General features: G+C 39.7%; 1 protein-coding gene across 7 annotated transcripts in view; it reads right to left on the bottom strand.

The window, feature by feature from the left end:
* Positions 1-10,487: 10,487 nt before the first annotated feature.
* tln2b (talin 2b) overlaps positions 10,488-13,065 on the bottom strand; it is an 85,837-nt gene continuing 83,259 nt past the window's right edge. For all 7 annotated transcript variants that reach the window (XM_019361622.2, XM_019361623.2, XM_013268590.3 and 4 more), the window contains one exon: positions 10,488-12,664. In XM_019361622.2, the coding sequence (XP_019217167.1) occupies positions 12,536-12,664 (129 nt within the window). In that variant the 3' untranslated portion in view covers positions 10,488-12,535. The remainder of the gene's footprint in view (positions 12,665-13,065) is intronic.

Raw genomic sequence — 13,065 nt, 5'->3', positions numbered from 1 at the left:
GTCAAGGAAGAATTCCGTCCTACTGTGGGTTGAAAACACACACTTGCAATCAAACAACTGTTGCCTATTTTCTGGACAGATCTGGGATACTCTATCATGTTGGAATTCTGATCGTCTCCCTGTATCATGATTCGGTCTGCAGGAGGGGACAGCTGAGTGGGACAAGTGGGGCTATCGTCATATTCAAATTCAAATCAGTGAAAGCTTTTGTAGCACACATGTTTATAAATAAGGGTTTAAAAAAGGATGCCATACATAATCAAATTAGAGCATGTTAAACACATAAAGATAGATGCAAAAAGGTCAAAAGCTGGTAGAAAGAAAGTCTTTTAATTACGGGCTGTTTGTGAACCTCCCGAATTTAAACGACACAAAGCAGATGTGTGCAGTTTGGAGTGCTTTGATGCCCGTTATAATATTGTAACACTGTATTAGTTAATCTGTTAGTCGTACAGTGACAGCCCACTCTGTATGTGGAATGTCCGGTTCTCCTCAGCTGACGCTCTGGGAGTAGCCGAGCTTTACTTGGCCGCTGTGCCTGAAACCATGTTTGCATAAGAGGACACTTGGGAGAGATATTTAGGATCTAGTCGTGGCTTAAATGTTACTACATTAGAGAAAGGATCCATTTGCTTCTGTTCTGTTTATTGTGTTGTGTGCATTTACAAAGGTTATCGGATGCAAAGATTGGAAGTTCTTCCAGGAAAACACTTAAAAACTTTCCTGAGGTTTTGCCATATGGTTTGAAACCACAAGCCAACTTGTGAGTTATTATTTTCTAATGATGCACGGTATTACTGATTGCACCGATATACAGCAGTGAACGATTCAAGGGCGGTTCTCCCTCCATGTTGACTGCACGGCCACTGAGTGAGTCACTGAGGAGTACAGTGACTGCAGACCCCTCGTCAAATACCATCTTAAGGTTTCTGCAGACATCGTCCAGATATATATAGAGAGAAAACTTCTTGGCCCTTTGGGATGGTACCCCCGTGATTAGATAGCTCCATGCAGGGGCATTTAGCATAGCAAAAACTGAGATGGGATTCTGGGAGGGTGCAACTTAAGATGTAACCCAAGCCCAGCCCATGCCCTACTGATGATGGGTTTATCCACAGTAATATTCCACTGACATATACTGGTAGTTGTAAGACTTGAACTGGTTTATTATTGAGCACAGGTGGACATCTAACCATGTGGACATCTAACCATGGCACAGAGACAGCTACAGTATTTAACTTGATGGATAGTTGCAATAAGGCTGTGACACTTTGACTCACACCGTTTTGTGTGGTGATAAATCTGTCATTAAAGGCGTAAATCACACTGGCGCGTTCCTTATTCTGTTTTAATCCCAGCAAACCTATTGTTTAAACGACAAACACCGAGAGTACAGTATGAGCCGATCAGAATTCACAGTTTTCACCAAAGGCAAATTCCTTAGGTATGAAGGTCAACCTAATTCAGCTGCAGGTGTTCCACTGAAGATGGGTAGCTTTCTTCCAGTGCCAAGATTTTGCTACAGCACAAGTAGTGGCTGTTAAAAGAAAGGATCTGTCATCCCACAGGCTGTGGAAAAATAAATCCTCTTACAGTCCACGAATAAGACAGAAACCTTTCAGTTTTATAAAAAACACATATGTCTATGATGCTCCCTGGGAGTCCTGAAGTGAATTTCTAAATGCATTTTTGAAATTCATAATCGGTCAAAGCTGAGATTTAAAGCTCATTTTTCAAGGTCGCAGGAAAGCCTCTGTGACAATACGAAAGCCACAACAAGTTATTGAGAAAAAACAAGCTGAGCTATGGAGAAAAATTCCAAAAGTTAACACGTTCAGTAGAGCAAATACAAATGTGGGTAGAAGTCATAATGGAGGAATATTTGTGGCCTCGGCAGGGCGCCTCCCAGACAGTTTGTTTGTGTTCTCCCCCTCTTAGAGGGGGGACACACAGAGAGGGAAGATTGTAAGCCATATCTGATGCTGTTCAGTCAGCTTAGACTAGAAGCGGGTGGGGTTGGCATCTGTGGGGAACTGTCACGATTCATTTCACACTTATGTGAGATGCCATGCCACAATCCTAGTGTAAAATCAAATTCTCAAAAGCCAAGAAATGTCAAGGCACGAATAGTGAAAGGAAAAAAAACAAAACATCGATTTGTCAGACATTCAGCTTTACAAATATGTCTCCAGCAAAATCACATATTTTGCCCTTTGTGTTTATTTGTACACAGAAGGGCGAGTCAAGCCGGAAGTGCAGTGAACTGTTGTTTACAGGCAGCTTCGACTTCTCCCAGTTCCAGATAAGGAGTCCAAAAATTTACTCTTTGTGGATTTGAAGCTGTTAAAACATCTTTCTAAACCTCTTTCCTCTGTGTTTTTCTATCATTAACTTAAATGCCCGTCTATTGCTTTGTGCTTGCTGACGTACTCACTCAATTATTGTCGCATTGTACATCTGAGTTCGCAGCTGCCTAATATCTCGAGGATAGCTCTATTCAAATATTTGCCTTCAATCTTTTGCCCTTCGTGTCACAGGGCTAGAAGTTTCCGTGTTTGCGCACGAAGGAAAAACCTTTCATATATGTGTCCATATATGGGCTCTCTGGTGTAAGCGAGGTAGACAGAGGAGAGGGCTAACTTGCGGGGGCTTTTTGTGAGGTCCAAAAGCATACTCGATATTTCTTTCCATTCCTTGGGGCTATAAAATGTCTTGGTATGCACTTCTAGCTCAGCCACTGTTCTCCCTGCCTGCCAGAGCTCTATGGCACAGAGAGATGAAATGATGGCCAGAGGAGGAGGATGCTGAGATTCTGTTGTATTTCTGTGGTTTTGCTTGATGTACTCTAAATCACTTCATACAAACTTTTCTTAATGCATCCTCTCATGAGAATTCTTTTCGAGGGAGAGTAATTTTCCTCACTTACGACTGCCATGTCAGTAAGCAAAAGACTTTGCATGTTGTAAATCCAAAACAGGAGACGATGGTTCATATCATGTTATCGTATGAGTTCCAGACTCCAAGCTGACTAAATGAAAGAGCCATAATGTGAAGTGTGTGTGAGAACCTCTGGTGATGAGACATTCCAGTGTGGTTCTGGCTGGCTGTTTGAACACACGCACTGTGTTCACTGTGCCTGGGTCACAGTGGCCTCTCTGCAGCGAGGAATGCCACAGGAACCCACAGCTCTGCAGCACCTGCATTTTCATACCAAAGCCTGTCTTGTGGCCCCACGTTTCATCAGATGCCACGACAGTTTTCCCAGCAAAGCGACGACTCACCACACAGCTAGGGATCTAGATAAAACAGTTGTGCAAAGTCAGTCATAAAGCAGCTGAGCGGATAGACATGAAAATAAATAGACACTCATTTGGTGTGGTCTGCTTAGTTCCTGCCCTGGGGCCTTGGATGTCAGAGATAACAATGTACAGGACGATAAAAGGATCATTATGCTGAGGCTGCCTGAAGACACTCCCATCAAAAGAACAGGAAAGACTAGTGGTGGGAGGATCCCTTTATTAAATAAAAGCACCAGGACATGAATGTAAAATCTTGCTTTGTGAATTAGATGAATTAAATCGTACTTCAGTAAAAATGCAGAAAATGTTATCAGCAAAATGTACTCAAAGCACTGATACTTGTGCTTGTATGTGAACCTAATGGTTTATTTACACTGAAATTCACTTCATAAAAGGCAGAATTAAGCCAATGGACAGATGTGGGATCACTGGCATTTTTGTGTGGGGCCCTCATCTAAAGCATGTTTTTGCTTTTTTGTTTTTTTTTCTGCACAAACTACTTTTAGTGAGCCAGTCAGGTTTTGGAAGTCAGCAAAAGCAACCCTTTCCTTTTTCCAGGCCTGGGGGAACCAGATAAATTGCAATGAGAGTGCACATTTGTGAGCGCTTGTGGCTTCCCAGTGTGTTGGCTTAAGAAGCTGGCCTAAACCACTATATTTATAGGAATAGAGTCAAGTTAGCTGAGGTATCTAAACGCTATTCCCTTATGATTCCTAGCTTCCTAATCAATCACATTTTGACCTTTGTGTCATTAGCACATGTCCTTTACATGCTCTTAATGGCTTTGCTATTTTCATGCTGGAAAAAAAATCATCAACTGTTGCTTCAAGTGCATCTTCAGAACTGTTTTCATCAAAACCCCACAAAATCAAAGAAGTTACTGTCGAAAAGTTTCAATCAGAAAAATTGGAAATAGTTGTAACAAATTACTGAAGCGTGTCTTTCCATGCATGAACATACATGGAAAGACAATATACAAGGCATATGAGGCAAGATTTATAGTCAATATTTGGTTTAACCACCACCTTTATTCAGCACACCAAGGATTCTCTTAGTTATGCTTTTCTGTAATTTCTTTAAGTAGTCTTCAGGAGTAGCTCTCCAGGCTACTTGAAGGACATCCTAGACTCTTCTTTGGAAATTGGCTGCCATCTGTTGAGACGGTCCCACGCTGCTGCAATAATGTTGAGGTTTGGGGTCTGGGGAGGCCAATCTACGACTGATAGTATTCCACTGTGTTTCTATCCATGGTTTGCTTTTCCACTGGCAGTGTATTTAGGATTGTTTGCAGGTTGAAAAATGTTAATGAGATGCTTTCCAGATGGTATTGTATGGTGGATTAAAATCTGACGTTACTTTTCTGTGTTCATAATTCTACAATTCTTTTAAGATCCCCAATGCCACTGGCTGAAATGCAGCTCCAAACTATGACAGAGCATCTACTGTGTTTTACAGATGGCTGTAAACACTCACCATCGTGCCTTTCTCCTGAGTTTGGTATTTCTGTAGATTTGACCAAGAAAATGAGAACACTTGTGTTTTTATGACAGGCTGCTAGTAACAAAGAACCTGGAGATACAATTTAAAAGTTGTGCAGACACACATTGGTTCATCCCTTGAGTTAGGTTCATACTATGTGCTTGAATAGATCAGTGATAAGTGGGGTAACAAAAATAACCAAAAAAAACCCCCAAAACAAAACAAAATAAATCAAAAAAACAAAACATGCATTGGGTAAGAATAAGGACAAGCAGTCAGTGTCCAAAGAAAAACTTTGGAATACCTTCAGAAAGCCTGGAGAACTATTGTTTGAAACCACTTTTGTTGCTCCTTGAGAACAAAGTATGAAGAAATGAGGTTTGGCTCAAGACGTTTGCACAGTATTGTACATATTACTTTGGAGTAATATGTACTAGAGATGGACCAATCCGATATTACGTATCAGTATCGGTCCGATACTGACCTAAATTACTGGATCGGATATCGGAGAGAAATAAAAAATGTAATCCGATCCATTAAATATCAAAAAAAGCACCTGACAAAACTTGCGACACGGCGTAACTCGGCTCATAACCGTAGCACGTTGCAGCAGTATGCATCATGTGATAGAGCGGCTGTGTGTATTTGTAGCCTCTACCAAACCAGCATTTCATCTCCGAGGAAGTTATCCCAGAGAGAAGTAAAGCAAGTGTGTAAGTTCATCTCTGAATGTTTGTAAAGCATTCCAGCGTTAAGTTTAACAACCGATATATGGAGCAACTGCCTCTTCTCTCTCCCTCCCTCTCCTGCTGCTACTTCAATCACGAAACTGCTTAACGATCAGCTTATCGGCTTTTCTGTCGGGAGTCCATCTGTCTTGTTTGTTTATCGCCCAGTTTGCACAAGAAAGAGGAAACCAGCGGCTGAACAACAGCAGCACGTTTAAGCTTGATAAGCTGTTGTTAGAATTTATTTAATATTACTTTCTACACCAGGATCCTTTTAGCTGACGGCTGGTAACTGTGCAGGGGCGGATCTAGCAAAGTTTAGCCAGGGGGGCCGATAGGGCATTAATAGGGAAAAAGGGGCACAAAGACATACTTTTCTTTCTTATTCTCATTTAAAATGTCTAGCTTTTAATAAATAATTATCTGAATCTTACACCCAAAGTTTTAATCTGATGTAAAATGTATAGAAGTCCATTACTGTATATAGTAACTGTTAAGTCTAATATACCCTAGTAAGCTATACTACTTTTTCCTTTGGGAAGGTACCATCTGTGCAGTCTGCAGTTCTGTTGAAGAAAGATGTTGAATCTATTTAATTATTCTTGAAAAATAATTTATTTCTGTGCATTTTTTTTCACCCTGCATCAAATTAAAGTTGATTACGTCGATTAAGCATCATGAGGTGGAGGGTGGTTCACAATTTTTTTTTGCTGGGAGTTTGCAACCCTATTAGTTAGGTTGCTTACTCTTTAAAATACCAGAATAGGAAGGATGGAGTAGGTTTAAGTTTATTAGATTGATCAGTTTTGCTGAACTATGAAATATTTTGGGCGCAGTGTATTTTTTTACATACAGGTATAACAGAGTGTTATTAGTGTTGTTGTTTATTTAAACTTGAGTATGAACTTATACAAAATGCAGCAAGATATTAAAAAAACAGTTTTATTGATTAAAAAACACACTATATCGGATTCATATCGGTATCGGCAGATATCCAAATTTATGATATCGGTATTGGTATCGGACATAAAAAAAGTGGTATCGTGCCATCTCTAATATGTACATATGTGTATGTACATATATATTATGTATGTATGTTCTGTGTTCATAACAGGGGAGCCCCAAGCCCCCCCCCCCAAAAAACCCCCCTCTATGCTTGTAATAAGAATAACCTTTGCTAAGCTGGCAAACAAAAGTCAAAAATAGAATGACACATTAAATGTAGGTTCTCACATCAAAATTGTGTGAAATTTGATGTCAGCGCTGAGAAAACCTCGCTGAGCAGAGAGTGTTTATTCAGCTTTAACACAGGGTGGGGAGGCCACAGGATTGAGCGAAGAAAAGGAGCCAATGACTCTTTTTTTCTCCTCCACAGAAATGCGGCCTGTCATCTGACGAGTGTTAAGCAAAGTTTCCTTATTAAGACAGAAGCATTTGGATGGCGGAGTATTACGTTTCATTCTGGACAGCTTAAATCCAAGGAGGCTCTGCAGATCAGTTGTATTCGGCAGCACCGTCTGAGACAGGGGCTGCTCCTCAGTTCTCTATCACGACACTGTTTTCAGCAAAACCGAGCAAAGTGTAAGTAAGTCACTGAGGAAAACCTGACTGTGGAAGAACGTGTTTGGAGTCAGAGGATATCATTTAATAGATATTCCTGATGTTACTTGTGAAGCTCTCCAAATTTAGCACCCAAGTTGTAAGTCTCAGCTCAGTCCCAATATAGCCCTCCTGTCATTGCTGACTGAGAAATACTGTGCCTTCCTTACGCGATGACTGAAGGAGCTGCTGTGCTGTCAGGGGAGAGGTAGACAGTGAATTTTGTCACTCAGCAGGCCGATTGAGATTCTGAGTGTGACTGTTTTCTAACCTACCTACCTTTAAAAAATACACCCATTATGCTCTTATCTTTTGGAAATTGGTGTATTCTATTTTAGTATGAACATACCTGTACTATTACTTTAACCTTTGTTTTAAGTTTGTGAAATCACAGCAATTAGACAATAACCAGCTCAAAGCTATGAAACAGATCATCTATACTGACTCTGCTTAGTTTTAAATTGAAGGTTATACACTGTTAGTTACTGTAAGTGGAGGAGTCAACATGTTGGGAGAACCCCGCTAATGACCTAAAATAGTCATGTGTTCCAGAGTGGAGTGAAATGCTCTTTAAGATCCATCGGCTGCTGTCTCCCAGGTTTATGTTAGGGAGCTCTGCTTCTCAGAGCAGTGGTATGTGAGTATGCCTAAACAACAGGCGTCCTCTGAAACAATGACCTCATTCATTTAGGTAAAACCATGCTGTAATTCCTCACTGTATTCTTCTCTATAACTGTTAGACAATGTGATTACCAAGACAGTACAAGGATATTTACACGAAGCTCTTGGCAGTATCTGTGAGACATGAAGTGGTTTATCATTTTAGCTGAAGAAAACTTAATAAAAGTGGAACAGTTTGACTGTAAAAGTGCCTTTCCCCAGGTGCAGGGTTGAATTTGAGATTTGGAAAATACATTAAAACTATGCTAATATTGTGAAGATATAGTATAAATAACAGGAAAAGCAAATTCCATGGAGAGTTTTGTAAGGAACAGCTTGTTAAATATGTTCTTCTTTTATGTTATCATACCTTGTTTGGGTCTGGACCTTGTAACAGTTTTGGGAAAAAATGGACTGAAGCCAAGTAGCCATTCAACCCATAAACAATACTGGTTTCCAGTGTTTTATCAGCCTGAATAATTTGAAAATTACTTTCAGCCTGACACGGCTGCTGAAGAACTGATAAGCTATTTTTATGGCCTTCTTCTAGACTTCTTTGCACTGAAATATGTGTCTCAGTAGGATTATAAATTAAAAAAAACATGTTACCGTAAAAAAGGTGGAAGAATGAGTGCACTTGGAAAGAAAAACATCTTGTATTCCCAGAGATTATAGCTAGCAATAACTTTTTGTTCACAGGCTGCTTGTTCAGAGAGAGACCCAAGAAGGACACTGTCAGGTTAAAATGTTGTCTGTGCACAAAGGCAACAACATAAAAGAGAAAAACCTCAGTAGCACGCTGTGGACAAAAAGGCCCAGCCCAAAAACCCCAAAGCCTTTCCTGATGTGCATTTTTTCCAAACCTCTCTTCCTCTTTCATCACTTTCTCTAAAAGTGAAAAGAAAAAATAGCTCAGGGCAAAGGCTGTCTCACTTTCTGTGAATTCACAGACCTTTATACTTTCTCAGTCTGTTTGGTTTAGCCTTACCTGAACCGAATTCAAAATAATAATAAAAAAATACAGTGAGTTCACAGTGAGGCTTTTTTAGCATGAGACTTATGAATGTTTTTCTTCATATGTAAAGCATTCACCGCTGTTTACACTATTAAAGAAATCCCTGAAATCCAAACCAGGACATGGAAAACTAAAATTTGACGGAGCGTTATCAAAAAGTGCCTACACAGCTTTACAGTGTGACAACTCCCAAGCTCACATAGGCTTTTCTTAGTGTTAAGCCCTAATTCCATTCCTGCATTACTTCTGACCTTACATTAAAATGCCTGCCACCGAAACTGGAAAACATATAAACCAGTATCAGCCTTAAGCATACCTTAGATTAGCTCTGAAATGATTAAAGTGTAGAGGTGATCAAGTGTCATTTGGCCCAGCTATGTGTTAGCCTGGCTTCACTTTTAGGAACTTGAGCGTGGAACAAAGCCTGGACTAAATGGCTGCCAGACTGCAGGGATTAGGCATGGCACAAGACACAGTGACAGCAAAACAAACTTTCCAACACAGCAAGTTTAGAACATTCAGGATGCCGGAGATTTACACTGTCGGTGCAAGGGATTACTAAGTGTGTCACGAAGCTTTTAAATGCTCAAAAACTATTAGCAGGTTCTGAAGTTTCCTTTAGCAAATTCAATTCAACCTTTAATTTTTGTTTTCTAAACACTTTCATCTAATTAAGCTAAACATATCTTGCACCTTCGTTCCTATATGCTCCATTTGTTTGATATGCGACGTGCCAAGTGATTAAAAAAGCCACACACTGAAAAGGTAAAAGGGTGTGGGTTAAAATACCCCTTTTTTTGTGTTTTGCAGAAGAAAGCAATAAATGCAGCTTAGCTCATGGCAAAATTATTAAGTGCAGGTCAATAGCAGGAAGGAATTGAACGGTTTCTCTATTAACTCATAAATTTGCTGAGTTTTTCCAAAGTTCACCAAAAAACAAACAAAACAAAACAAAAATCTTTTTGGTCTCAGGCACTGAATGGAGATGGGGGGGAGAGGGTGAGTAGTAGATGGGTATTCACTCTTAAACACGTGGCTTCAGTTTCCCCTCTTCACTGTGGCCTTGCCTCGCATGAGACCAAAACATTCAAACTACCAAATATGGTGTTCATTAGAAGGACGGTGTGCTGTGCTGGCCACCTTTAACCATACTTTGCACACTATGCCCACATTTTCTTCTAGCACAGAAGGATCAGCTTCAGTACGAAACAAGCAATGTATCACCTGAGAAGCAAAGAAAGGTCAAGTTCATTCTCCTGATTGACTAAATCTTCAAACATGAGGCCTGTAAAGGCTGTAGCTGTGGAACAGTAACCCAGAGTATAAAAATACTGTGAGCTCTCATTATTGACCAAAATATCTAAATGGGGATTGTTGCATATTTCAAGGTCTGGCCTGTAAAGCAAGGAGAAAAAAAATGCATCCACAATGTCCATATTTGGTCTGGCTAACTTTGCCAGTCCTTCCACTTGAACATCCTCTGACCTCCTGATTCAGCTATGAAGGATAAATGCTGACATCTTCTGGCAAGAATGCAGGATGATTTATTCAACTGGACATCTTTTATTTTGAGGTTTCAAAAAGTAATATATATATATTAAAGAGTAGATGCACTTTTGCCTGATTTTGGTCTCCTTATCTGCGGTCAGAGTAGTAGTAGAGCTGCAGGGGACACTATTTCACATGAAAAAAAAAGCAACAATCATCTTAATGTTACCGGTTGTCTGAAAGCTTTATTTGTGGTGAATACAAAAAATACTTTTGTGACCAGATAAATATCATACATACAGCATCAAATCAGAAAACGAACAGATTCTGTTAAAGAAAGCACAACACATATTCATAAACAGAGCTAATAACTTTTCCTATTTTCCATTAATACTTTGACAAATCGGTCAGACAATATATTTCAGGGTAATTCTTACATTTACTGATAGAAACTTAATTCTTATAGTGGTTAGACAATGAAACATTTAAGAGGGACTTGGCATAATGAATTTAAACAATTTCTCAACTTCATACACAAATTGCCACATGCTCATTGAATGCAGTCTAGCGTTAGTCTTTAAATCCTAATGTATCCACAGATGCCCTTTTATATCAGCATTAGAACACTGTCAGCAGGTAGGCCACCAGCCAAGGCATTGTACTGTATGGCAAAGGGCTGTTTTTTAAATTAAGACCCCAATAGGGAATAGACTGGCATAATGCTTTGATCCAGAGAGGACAAGGCTCAGGCTCCCACCCAGCCTGGTTTTCAGCTGCTCGTAGGGCAGACTCAAGTAAGGCACTAGTACAAAGAAAATAAAAAATAAAAATGCAGACCAGACACTGACGTGGACAGATGGTGGAGTTGAATGCTGAAAATTTAAAATACATTATACATTAATAAAGGAAAAGAAAATCAGTTTTCTCAGAGTGTGATTCCATTTCGTCTAGTTTGTTAAGCAAATGTCCTCCATTCAGTATAATGGGAGCTTTAAATTCAGTGCATAAAGTTATGAGCCACTTTATAGCACAGTGTATGCTCATTTCATTCAAGAGCCTAGAGTTCAATATGATTGCACACTCTTCCAAACAATAACAGCGCAGACCCTTATTATCTTTCTCAAATATTCAGTGTAAAGTATTGCTATAGACAGACCATCTGAAGTGAAATGACTTTAGCAGGACTGGGGCAGTGACTACGTGTATGCAGAATAAAAGCACTGGCGACACCCAAACAGAATCTGGCCAGTGTAAATGGAGAAGGAATTAAAAACACAAAGACGAGCGAGAACAAACATGACAAAAAATGTAAACAAGTATTCCTTACACAAGTGTGTGTGGGAAGAACTGCGAGTGGGAGGGGGATGGGTTACATTAAATGACATAATGTACAAGCAGCAAGACATATTTGGTCACATATCATCCAGATACTCTGAATACCACAGATTATACCTATATAAGAAAGTGGTCAAGAATAAACATCTTTATAGCTAGTGATGGCCAGTGGTCATGTTATTTTATCATTTAGAGACCCTCATCGTTTGGCATCAAGCAGAACAACATAGTTTAATCATAATCATTGATTTTTCTCTTTTCAAGATTTGCTAGTTTAACAGCAAACCCCGTGTTCACATTTTTTTTTTTTTAGTAAAATACAAGTGCCTTTTCACTCTATACTACTCTATTGGTTAGTAGCTTCGCTGATATGTTTAGACATTATGGTGCATGCAAGCCAGTGGTGAAATGAGACGTGAGAAATCTTCCAGCCTTTCTATGAATACTTTGTATACTTGGAATACAAACTGTGGACCCTTAGATTTAATTTCCCGGTTACATCAATATCACCAGTTCCTTTCTATTTGTTCTAAAACTCAAACACTTTTGAGAACATTCAGGGATTATACAAGATTTCTTTGATTCATGATTGTAACAGTCAGTAATGCTCATGATGCAGTAACACCCACAAAGTAATGATACGTTTATCGTACGACTTAAACTTTCTCAACTTGCTTATAGGAACAGCTTTCTTCATATTAAAGTCTGAATGTCAATGCCATTCACTGACAAATACATACACGCACACACACAGCCACATACGCACAGAAATACACCGAGCACAGGCACTTGTTTTATCACCAAACAGGCCTGCTTCAAGTGCTATATTGTCCTTGGTTTTATGAGAGTTGAAACAGCCAATACTGGACTGGCATCTCCCCGTGACAAGAAGGTCTCGTCAGCGCAGCGCACGTCCCCATCCGCTGCGTCCGTCAGCCTTCGTCCTCCCTCAGTTCGCTGGGCAGGAACTTGTACTGCTGCTGTCTGATCTGAGCCAGCTTCTTCCGAGCTTCCTCCAGCTCTCGCTCCTTCCTCAGCATCTCCTCCTGAGCCGCAATGATCTGAGGAGAATGAGAACATTTGAGAGAAGATTCACCACTACTATGCCTGTGGCTAGGCTGACACGATAAACCCTTCCTGCCATGTCCCGAGCACAGAACATGGCAGAACACCAAGACTTTCATTATGTAGATAGAAATATACATTTAAACAGTACGAAATAGATTTTGCTAGAAATTTTATGGCAAACTGAGCTAATTGTACTTAATTATCAATGAAGCTGTCAGACAGCTTCATTGATAATTAAGTTTGTCAGATTTAAATATCTAATAAAACCTCAGCGAACCATAAAACAGGTAACTGACTGTAACTACGTTATAAATATATACATAAAATTGAAAATATACAAGTGACATTTTTGTGAAGATTCAAAACGTGTTAACTACTTAGACCAGGGGTGTCG

The sequence above is a fragment of the Oreochromis niloticus genome, linkage group LG7, assembly GCF_001858045.2.
Source record: "Oreochromis niloticus isolate F11D_XX linkage group LG7, O_niloticus_UMD_NMBU, whole genome shotgun sequence".
NCBI lineage: Eukaryota > Metazoa > Chordata > Actinopteri > Cichliformes > Cichlidae > Oreochromis > Oreochromis niloticus.
Note: the sequence above shows the minus strand (reverse complement) of the source record. Positions and strands in the feature narration are given on the sequence as shown.